The 11,355-nt window shown below is 44.0% G+C and overlaps 1 protein-coding gene across 1 annotated transcript; it reads left to right on the forward strand.

Moving 5' to 3' along the window:
- The first annotated feature begins 447 nt into the window (after positions 1 to 447).
- LOC139669049 (sulfotransferase 6B1-like) lies at positions 448 to 9,027 on the forward strand. The gene is made up of 7 exons (XM_071549470.1): positions 448 to 740; positions 3,549 to 3,688; positions 4,154 to 4,243; positions 5,714 to 5,840; positions 6,267 to 6,361; positions 7,394 to 7,550; positions 8,681 to 9,027. The coding sequence occupies exons 1-7, from the start codon at positions 539 to 541 to the stop codon at positions 8,809 to 8,811; spliced, it is 942 nt and encodes a 313-aa protein (XP_071405571.1). The 5' UTR covers positions 448 to 538; the 3' UTR covers positions 8,812 to 9,027.
- Positions 9,028 to 11,355: the final 2,328 nt, after the last annotated feature.

Below are 11,355 nucleotides of genomic sequence, written 5' to 3' on the forward strand. Positions count from 1 at the left end.
ATTTCATCATGAGAATTCTGTTTTCAATGGTACCTGTCCTTAGCTCTGGAGACACTGGCTGAAGTGATGTTGTTACAAGGACTGGCTGCAGGACAGAGCCACCATCTGTAAGGAAGCCACACGCTTGGATGTGCATCCATCAGTAGAGTCAATAGCAAGCCAGGTTGAGATCCACTGTTCACATGTCCACTACATGCTGCTTGTCCAGTTTGGAAATTGCATTGCAGGGCTCAACAGTGATAAATATTTCAGGGAATATCATTGTAGGTCTTTCTTTGGTGTCTTTTAACATTTTTAGTGCTCTTAGTTGTTGCCCCAATATATCCTGTTGCTAGTAGCAGCTGCAGCAAAGCCCCTGTGTCACTATTGTCAGTCTCCGGTGCTGTAATGTTAATAGAGTACAGAGTTAATCAGTGACTTGTACTTTCAACCCTGACAGACCATTGTGTTCGATTTGCTCTTACGTTGCATAAAGCTTTCCTGCATTGTGGAAAGACAGCCTGTGTCTGTTTTGGTAGAGTTACATAAGGATACGAACATGACCAGGAATAGTGAAAGAATCATTGAAATAGTGGACAAATGCTTTCAAGAGAGTTTTAATACTGCCCCAGAAGACCTGCTTTTTTCCTACAGAGGTATTTTATACCCTCTTACAATTAGCAGCCCAGAGACTTTGGAAGCTCTGAAATCCTTTGAAGCCAGGAGTGATGATGTGATTCTAGTAGGCTATCCTAAATCAGGTGAGTCTTTTTTTCTGTATCAATAGTCAAGTACAAAGTCGTGCAATCCAGAAGTTTGAGCCATCATTCAGCATAGCAGTAATTCCTGAGAAAATCTTATAGTAATCATGAATCAAAGCTGTAAGACATATCTGGAGGTCAAATAATACAACCTCCTCTTCAAAGCCAAGGAAAGACCTAACCTTCAAAGTTAGTATTGGTTGTCCAGAAGAATTTTGAAACTTTTGATGGTGGAGATTCAAAACCCACTGAAATAATTTGCAGTGTTTTCCTATGACAGTGTTTTTTTGGGTGATGTTTGGGATTTAGTTTGTGTGTTTGTTTTTACATAAATGCATTCATACATACCCATGTTGTGATAGGCACAGTCTTCATTATAAGGTCCAGTAGAGGAAGACTGCAATGAGAGTCCCTCATGACTTTTTTTTTTTCCACCCTGAGCAAACAAAGCCTTTCTATGCATTTCAGTTTCTCCAGGTCACAGTAATTTCATGGTAGTACAATAAGACTTTCTCCAGATTCACAAAATAATTTTTGCTTCAGTGCAGACACAGTATTCAAGTGGTGAACTCACTGGTGCTGGGTAAAGCAGGATAATCACATCCCTTGATATTGTGGCCATGCTTGCTAATCTATGAAACTATGGTGTTACACTACTCTCTACAAGGGCAATACAGGGAATATATCCTGCTAATTAGAGCAGAAGAACTACCATTTCCATAGTCTTACTGCGTTGCAGTATAGGTGATTCTCTTGTACCTAAATGGTGGGAAAATCATGAATTCCACCATGATTTTTGGATATTTTCTCTCACTGTGGGCATTTCAGATTACTTCATTTTTTTCCTGGTCACTTTAGAGAAATATCTTAACAGGTCGTTTACAGAAAAAGAGAAAGTTGATTGTTATCACAGCCACTTTGTGTGCAGCCTGTAGAGCAGTACATAGGCAGAAGTGGTTTAAATGTGTGAGGATCCACCTACACACCACAGGAGGTGTTGACAACTGAGATTTGGCTCACCAAGGCAGCTAAGCTGTTAAAGGACAGTGTCAGGATCTAGACGGTGTGGTGCTTTTGTTGATGACCCCCTTCTGCTGCCAGAACAGGGCCAAACTGTGTTGATCATGAATAGACCATAAACTGAAACCGGTTAGGAGAAGGGAACAAGATGTTCCCAAAGACAACACTGTGGAAGGAGAGCAGAAACAGCCAACGGATGACTCAGTCCAGCACTGGGAGCTCCACTGCTCTTGAGTAATTTTCACAGGGAGTATTCTGAGGTAATCAAGAACTGCCAGAGTTGAAGAGAGTAATGGAGGTCTGCTTCTGCTTCTATTAAGGGATGGGATGTGCTTCTGAAGCAAGGAGGGTAGCACTTCATAGTATCTGCTTAATAGATCTGCCCCTGTTGGCTTTTGGCATACCCTTGTTGATTATTGCCCAGTGTCATGATTTGACCTCAGCTGGAACCTCAGCTCCACAAGGGCCACTCACTCATTCACTCCTGGTGGGATGGGGGAGTGAAACAGAATGGTAGAAATGAGAGAAGTCATGAGCTGAATTACAGACAATTTAGTAGGTAAAGCAAGAACTGTGTGTGCAAGCAAAGCAAAAGAAGGAATTTATTCTATCCTGGCAGTAGACAGATGTTTAGCCATCTCCAGGGCTCCGATCACATGTGGTGGTGGTGACTGTGTAAGACAAGTACCACAACTCTCAACATTCTCCCTTTCCTTCTTCTTCCCTCAAATTTTATTGCTGAGCATGACTCCATATGGTATAGAATACTCCTTGGGACAGTTTGGGTCAGCTGTTCCAGCTCCGTCCCCTTTTAATTTAATTTCTTGTGCACCTTCAAACTACTCTCTGGTGGGTCAGTATTAGAAGGCCTTGGCACTGTGTGAGCACTGCCTAGTAATAACTAAAACATCTCTGTGTCATCAACAGTTTTCAGCACAAATCCAAAACCTAGGCCCATAGTGGCTACTATGGGGAAAATTAATTTTATTGCAGCCAAAACCAGCATACATAGTATCAGTGGATTATTAATAACCACTGATACAGTGGAAGGATTCTTCTTCCAGGAGCAAGGCTAGGGAAGTGGCAAGCAGGGCTCCCTAGGATCAGGCCCCTTAGAAGCTTAGGTAGGCTCTTCCTGCTCCCGGCCCGGCGACCACCCCAAACAGAATAAGTCCACACCAGCCGGGAGTCCACGAGGAAAAGCCAGTTTTAATGCTACGCACTGGCTTATAAGGGGAGCACGGGAATTCCCTGGATGTGGGTGGGGAGGAGGGGTGGAGAAGGGGCGGAGACGGGACGGAGACGGGACGGAGTAATGCACTTCATTGGGTGCATGCAAACGAAGGGAAGGAGGGAGGGGAGGAGCAGGAAAAGGACCAATGGGAGAATGAGGCCAGTGGGAAAACTCTAGGGTCTTGAGGGAAGGGAAAACCTGGATAGGGATGACTAAGGGAAAAATAACCAGGGTAGCCATATTAAGGGTATAACATTTAAACTGGGGAAGTGTCCATCCGCAAACCCCCATGGTCCGGATTCAGCTGCCGCATGTGCTCCCCGGGGTCCTGAACCTCCGCATCTTCGTCCACTCAGCGCTTGTAATATATTTGCCCCTTGGTGAGTTCCTCACTGGTCCAGTCTCCTCTGACAACATAGTTGCTGAAAAGCTAAAGTACAATAGACAGCCAAACTGGTTCACACAGAACCAGTTTGACAGGATATCCTGTCAGCCAGGTTTACATGGAAAAGAGCAGTTGAATGGATGTGCTGGTAGTGTCTTCATCCTTTCAGGAACCAACTGGCTTGAACAAATGGTGAAGGAGTTGGCAGATGCCAAATATACAGAAGAGGAAATGAAAGAGAGAATAAATGCTGAAAAGGAACTAGAAACATTTCAGCGCCTAGAATTTGGAGATCCTGGAATATATGAGGTAAGCAGGAAATTAAAATATCAGCATACTCTTCCTACAAGTAGTAATAGCTGAAAGAAAATTGCTGATCTCAGAGGTAAGGGAGAGCCTAGAGGCTTAACAACAGCTATGGTCTGCACAAGTAGCATTTGCTATTGCCCCCTGGTGTCCCAACACAAGTCCTTCAGAGGGCAGACAGGGCTGAGAAGCCACAAGATGCTCCTGCCCTGGACCCAGTGAGTTTGATTAATAAGACCTTTCTCTTGGGTGTTCTGTCCTCAGACCTGTCTTATGTGAAATGGTGCTAGGTGGAAGAGGCTGGCAGAAGCCTACACCAACAGTACATGCATCCCTGTGAGTTTTCCAAGAGATAAGATCCTTATTCTCTGGTCTCACCTTTTATTATGAGCCATAATTTCTGAAAAGGCACATGTCACTGAATAAGCTACTTCTGTTGTGTCACATTTGTTCCCACTTTCTTTAAAGAGGATGAAGAAACTGCCTTCCAGAAGAATCATAGTAACCCATCTGACACCTGATCTCTTGCCTCCATCCATTTTCCAAAGCAAGGCTAAGGTGAGTCTTCTCTTTGCATCACACCGCAAAAGCTTTTTTACCCCAAATTCACTTTCCTCTATGCGAAATGGGTTTTTTGCATTTTTACCTGGGCTGGTCAATACACAGGGACATTTCCAAGGTTGAAGAGACAGCCCTGTAAGCTAAGGCTGTGAACAAAGATCCTCTCGTAGGAGCAGCTCTGCTGACTCGAGAGGTTGCTATTGGTGGGCTCGTCGCTGGGTGTCACTGTCCCTTCAGATCACCAGAAAGATGCTTCCAGGTTTGTGTCAGAAAACAGCAAGGCGAGGAGTTGCTCTGGTTTAACTTGCTTCCAAGACCAGGGGACTTGTGGAAAGCCCACCACATGCTGGGCCTAAGATAATCTTAAATGGGAATTGCTGCAGAGTGAAGCTAGGGAGCATCTACAACCTACTTGTGGCTCTCTTGTTTAGTAGCACATAAGCTCGTTTCTCTATTGGAACTAGGTCAGAACTGTCTCAAGGGAATCACTGAAAAGCTTTTTGTTTTCAGTCTGAAGCTCACATTAGCAGCAAGTGACCTGCCAAAGCTCTGATTTCTTCTCAGTAAAATGAATTAGACTAGCATTGTATGGTCTGGTGAATTTTGATGGATAGGTAAGTTTGCAGACAACACCAAGTTGAGCTGAAATGTTGATTTGCTGGAGGGTAGGAAGGCTCTGCAGAGGTATTTGGACAAATAATGGTGGAAGACAATTTTATTAAGTTTAATATGGTAAGTACTGGGTCCTTCACTTCGGTCTTAACAACTCCATGCAGCACCACAGGCATAGGGAAGAGTGACTGAAAAAGACCTGTTTGACAGCTGGCTAAGCATGAGCCAGTAGTGTGCCCAGGTGGTCAAGAAGGCCAATGGAACCCTGGCTTCTATCAGAAATAGTGTGGCAAACAGGATGAAGGACGTGATTGTCCGTCTGTACTCAGCACTAGTGAGGATGCACCTTGAATACTGTGTTCAGTTCTGGGTCTCTTGCTCGAAGAAAGATATTGAGGTGCTGGAGCAAGTCCAAAGAAGGCAACGGAGCTGGTGAAGGGTCTAGAGCACAAGGAGCAGCTGAGGGAGCTGGGTTGTAGCCAGATGGAAGCTGGTCTTTTCTCACGAGTAACAAGTGACAGAACAAAAGGAAATAGCCTCAAGTTGCACCAGGGGATGTTTAGACTGGATATTAAAAAACATTTATTCATGGAAAGTGTTGTTAAGCATTGGAACTGGCTGCCAGGGGAGTGGTTGAGTTACCATTCCTGGAGGTATTTAAAAGACATGTAGATGTTGCATTTAGGGACATGGTGTAGTGGTGGACTTGGCCGTGCTGAGTTAATGGTTGGACTCAATGATCTTAGAGGTATTTTCTAAGATTCTGTGATTCTATAATTTTATGTGATATGTTGAGAAGATGGCATTTTGGTCATTCAGCAAATCATGACCAAATTATGTGTTTTCTTCCTCTAGATCCTTGTGCTAGTTCGTAACCCCAAGGACACAGCAGTCTCCTATTACCACTTCTCTAACAAACTACCAGCAATGCCGTCCTTCGCCTCCTGGGATGAGTACTTTGCAGACTTCATGAATGGGAAATGTACTTTGCTCTGCTTTTTCTGGCATTCCTCCTTACATGAGGGGCTTACACAGGACCCTGTACATGGGAATCCTACCTTGCCAAGGCACTCCGAAGACAGGCAGACAGGCCCATGTTATGGCAGAAACAGGGAGTTCCAGAGGATCAGAGTTTTGTCTCCAACTCAGAGCAGAGATCATGATAAACCTTTAGCCTGACTTTTGCATTCCCACAACAAAGCTTGTGGTTTGGTGCTACCAAGTGGCCAGAGCTGAGGCATTCTGTACTGACCTCAGAAGAAAGATCAGACATGTTGATCTGGTCATGACTTTGCCATCCTAGTGCCACACTTAGAGAGCTGTCTGGACTGACTCCTCTGATTTGATAAGGGCCTGTTTTAGGTTTTGGAGAGCACTCTACACAGCCATGCATCTTTTTTCTCTGCAGTGGCCTGGGGATCCTACTTTGACCACCTAGTGGAATGGAACAAATACATCGACAATGAGAGGATCATGACAATAAGTTATGAGGAACTGAAAGAGGTATGACATTTCACCCAGATCTTTCTTAATGAGTGTGTTGTGCATCCCTCCTGATATGTATGAGTGTGGAGAAGTAGAAACTCTTGAGTGAAATGTGTCAGCCTCTTTAGGAGGGTGTACCTTTCTGAGCTACTCTTTTGTGTTTGGGGGAGGTCTATGAGGGGTAGGAGGAGGATAGCCTTGCCTATTTGTGAAAGGAGTCTTGTCTGGCAGAGGCACAGATGCCTTGAGGAAAGAAGAAAAGTCCTTGAAGCCGAGGGCACTATGTGTAGGTTTCCACTCTGTTAGAGCTCTTAGAATTCCTTGGTGACATTGTGTCAGAGACAGCCTCTTTTGCTGCACTTCTGTCTTGGGTTGAGCTGGCAAAATGCCAAGTGTCCAAGACAGAGAAAAAGTGTTCCCCCCCCAACCAGCCAAGGGATGAAGAAGAGGGAGAGAGGAAAAAAACTTCAAACCAGGTTTACGCTGAAACAATATGTGTTTATACAGAAAAAAGAAAATTAAGAGAAAACTACAATATAACACACACAAGTTATGTATAGTATAACAAGAAATAACCTCCCACTCCCCAGTTAATACAAAGCCCATTACTCTAGATTCATAAGCACTCTAAAAGACACCCTGCAAGAAAGTATAACAACAAAATATTTCTACTTCCCTGAACTCAAACAAAATACGATGTAGCGGCAGCAGGGACAGGGCCTAACAGAAGAGAACAACTGCAGTACATCTTCTCTGTACTCCAACCATGGTGGAACTGACCAAGCCACACCCACACACTGGATTTTACACCTTTTGAGATGATGTAGTATGGTATGGAATACAATATTATTGGCTAGAAGAAGTCAGCTGTTAGCTAGCTCAGCCCAGCTCAAGTCAACTGACAATTTCAGGCCTAGTCTGAACTTTAAAACCTAAATGTAGGCCCACCTGGCTAAACCCATAACAACTTCCCACGGGGTTCTGGCTCCATGCCATAGCCATAGTGTCAAATCTTTTGGTTTCACCTCCATGCTATGTTCCTTTGGGCAGGATCAGGTACAAGGCATGAAGAAGATTGCTGCCTTCTTTGGATTCTCCCTATGCGAGGAAGATTTTTCTAGAATTGCCAAGAAGACCAGTTTCAAAGCTATGAAAGAGAAATCCAGTGAAACCCATGGAAAGTTTGGTGATGTTCTCTTCCGGAAGGGTAAGACTCTGTAAATGGAGAATCTACCTTTCGAAGCAGAACTCCAAAAGGAGTTTTGAGTATATTTCCTCACTTAGCCATGAACTCACTGGACTGTATATGATGGACAAGTGTGGGTGAGTTCTCTCCTGTGTCATCCTGTACAACAAGCTTCTGATTTGGGTGCTGTTTGTGAGAAATTTATCAAAGTACCTAGCTTAATGTTCTCAGTCATTGCTTCCATGTTGCTCTTTTTTTTTTTTTTTTTTTTTTTTTTTTTTTTTTTTTTTTTTTTTTTTTTTTTGTGTTGCAGCCCTGGCTAGTTAGGCAAGCAAGATGTGAAAGTGAGAACCAACACTACTGGGGTTATCCAACAACTATGCACCAAATCTGTCTGGGCTCTATTGTTACTCTGGGCAGACTGGTTATGGTGTGCCCACTGCTTGTTGGTCACGTGATGAGGCTGAACATATCACTTCATGAAAGTTCCCTTCGGGAGGAAGTGTGCTGATAGGACAAGAGTCTCTTGAACCTCAAGGGAATGCATTGCTCACTGCTCTGCTGGCCTCATAGGTGTCTTGTTACCTAGGCAGTGAGAGCTTAATATGTCTCCTCTCAATGGACCTGTCAGTGGTGACCCCTGAAATAGTCCCTTGCAGACCTGGAGCCACGGTCAGAGCTCTGGCAGCCCAGCTGCTCCCCATGTCATTAAGAGTTCTTTGTTTCTGAATACTCTGGGCATGGACTTGCTTTAATCCCTTTCCTCCACCACTCTTGGAGGAAGAGGGTTTTAGCCACTCTCCTCTCTACAATCTACCTCAAAGAACTTTCCCCTTCAGAGGAAGCCATTCATGAAAACAAAAGCAGATTCCCCTCTTTTCTGTGGAAAAGCTTCATGAAGCCATCTTGGAGACCACCTCTGGGGAGGGAGGGAAGGCATGCAGGCAAGCCCACCAGCAGTGCTCCTTGTGATCTGGCTTACAGCCTTTGATTTGATCTTTGCTACCTTGCCTCTCCCAGACAATCAGACTTCTCAGGGCAATAAATCAGATCCTTCCTGCCTTGTGTAGGCAATGACTGTCTTGTTACTGCCTAGATATTATTTTCTCTCAGGAGCATATTCCTTCAGTTTTTGGTACTTTTGTATACAGGCATGGTTGGGAGCTGGAAAGATCTCTTCTCCAAAGCTCAGAATGAAGAAATGGACCGGAAGTTTGAAGATACTCTAGGAGGAACAAAGATGGCAGCAAAGATAAAATATGATGTGTACTGCAAAGCCTGAAAATAAATAGATGAGTAGCAGGACATCAATTCATGTTCCAAAAATGATTTTTCAAGAGTGGATAGTTCCAATTTTTTCTCACCATGAGAGAAGGGAGAAAGCCCTCTAATAACTACCTGATATCTCCAAGAATTTGGGTGGTAATTCTTAAGGTGTGTCCTGGATTTAAGGCATGTGCTTTGCTTGATGCAACCAAATAAAATGTGTATACCTCAAGTGAATGCCTGACATCCTTACTGGAGGAAAATGGTGCACAGACATAATAGCACAATCTAGTGGTGTCTCTGTGTCTACTTCATGGCCTGAAATGGAGAACAAGGCCCCTGCAGTGCTCAGTGGTGAGGCAGGGGGACCAACACAGAGCCTCTCCTGGCACACAGTGGATTTGACGTGGATCTGAACTCTCAAATGTCTCTGTACAGAGAGCATATGATAGTCTGGGTTTAGATCTGTCATGGCTACCACAGTGTTGACAGGTGAGAAAAGCCTTTGGCAGTTAGGCAAACTCTAGACATTGATGAAGGGTGGGACTTTTTAAGCCCTTACAGCCAAGAAATCTTAATAAACAACTATATGTTTTCTGGAGAATTTTGTTCCCATTGGCCTCTCTGGGAAGGTAAGTGACAAATAGGAAGGACTATGACATTCAAATGAGAAGATCAGGGGAAAGAAGCCCCTTGATGACCCCATAGCTAAACTAGCAAAATGACAATGTATTTATTCAACAATAAATACATTTATGCTACATAGTTGTGTTTTCCATGCCCTCCTTGCTGATGTTGGTGTCCTTACTTTCATCTATGCAAAACTTGCTGCATGACCTCTTGTCACAACCACTCTTTTGGGAAAACAGAAAAGCTAAGAAAACATGTGTCTGGCAAAGGGAATTCATTTCCTTGGAAAAGGCATTCATCTGCCATGTTCTCAGACAGATCTATCTGCAGGATTCTTATACTGAACTAAGATTATAAACTGAGCAACTAGCAACTAAAAGTGTACTTAGGAAACTGAAATTATTAAGTTCCTATCAAAGTGCTGATTGCCCCTGCACAGCTCCTCAGGACTATCCCAATCCTGCCCATGACCCAGGACTCCATATCCACCCCTGGGGCTGTCAGCCCCTGCTCCAGTGATGCCACAGCAGTTAGTCCTCAGCTCCTCACAGTCTGCCCTGTCTGGCCACTGGCCCTGCCAAGCCAGACCCATACACAGGTGCACATCCCAGGTGATCCTCAGCCCACCACCTTCCCCAGGAAAGTATCTGATTCCTGGGTCTGGGTCTTCCCTGGTGCCCATGTCTGCCCTGCACCTGGCTGGAGGGTGGGATGGGCCCTGAGTACCTCTCTGACAGGAATAATGAGGAGTGTAGCAGATTCAGCTCTGATGAGCCACTCACAGCCTACTTGCCAGTCAGATTTTCTAAATGCCTGTGCAAGAGCTCCCCATGGGAAATTGCTTTGCATGGAGAGATATGTTTGTTTGAACCTTATGATTCTGGGTTTGTAGGTTTTCATTTGCAGAAGAGTAGGACTTCATCTTACTCTGGTCTTCCATGGATGAAAAGAGACAAGCCATCATGTCCCATAATTTTAGAATTATTCCATGGAAAATAGAAGGTTGGTCTTCTAATTATTCAAATGCTGAGCAGGGAAATTAACAATGAGACTTGGGTGTTGAATTTTAAGGCTGAGAGGTACTGAGACTTTTGGTGTACAAACATACAGAGTTGTTATGGGTTTGGCCAGGTGGGCCTAAATTTAGGTTTTAAAGTTCAGACTAGGCCTGAAATTGTCAGCTAACTTGAGCTGGGCTGAGCTAGCTAACAGCTGACTTCTTCTAGCCAATAATATTGTATTCCATACCATACTACCTCATCTCAAAAGGTGTAAAATCCAGTGTGTGGGAGTGGCTTAGTCAGTTCTGCTATGGCTGAGGTACAAGGCAGACGTGAGCCAGCTTCTGTCTTGGAGCAGGCCTTGCTCCTGCTCCTGCTGCCTCTGCTTGCATTTTGTTTGAATTCAGGGAAGTAGAAACATTTTGTTGTTACTCTTTCTGTTTCTTGCTATGTGTCTCTTTGAGTACTTACAGATCTAGTGTAATAGATTTTGCTTTGTATTAATTGGGGCGTAGGAAGTTATTTCTTGTTATATATATATAACTTGTGTAAGTGTATGTAATATTGTAGTTCTCTCTTAATTTTCTCTTTTCTGTATAAATACATGTAGTTAGTTTCAGCATAAACCTAGTTTGGAGGGTTTTTTTCCCTCTCCCTCTTCTTTTTCCCTCGGCTGGTTGGGGGGAGGAGGAACCCTTTTCATTCTGTCCTGGACAGTTGGCGTTTTGCCAGCTCAACCCAGGACAAGAGTAAAATAACATCTCTGTTGTACAACTTGAACAAATGTTGCTTGTTCTGAAATTTCGACTTCAGACACTTCTCTGATCAGCTTTCAGATGGATGTCCTGTGCCTGAGCACTGGTAGTAGTTACCCTCCCTGATCCCGCATATTCTTGATGAAGTAGCTGTGAAGATAAGCATTGGAATTC

This window comes from Pithys albifrons, chromosome 2, assembly GCF_047495875.1.
Source record: "Pithys albifrons albifrons isolate INPA30051 chromosome 2, PitAlb_v1, whole genome shotgun sequence".
In the NCBI taxonomy this organism is placed as follows: domain Eukaryota; kingdom Metazoa; phylum Chordata; class Aves; order Passeriformes; family Thamnophilidae; genus Pithys; species Pithys albifrons.

Coding starts and splice junctions, on each gene's coding strand:
- LOC139669049 (XM_071549470.1), top strand. CDS start 539: ATGACCAGGAATAGTGAAAGAATCATTGAAATAGTGGACAAATGCTTT. Junction 5,841..6,266: donor AGACTTCATGAATGGGAAAT/GTACTTTGCTCT, acceptor TTTTCTCTGCAG/TGGCCTGGGGATCCTACTTT. Junction 7,551..8,680: donor TGATGTTCTCTTCCGGAAGG/GTAAGACTCTGT, acceptor TTTTGTATACAG/GCATGGTTGGGAGCTGGAAA.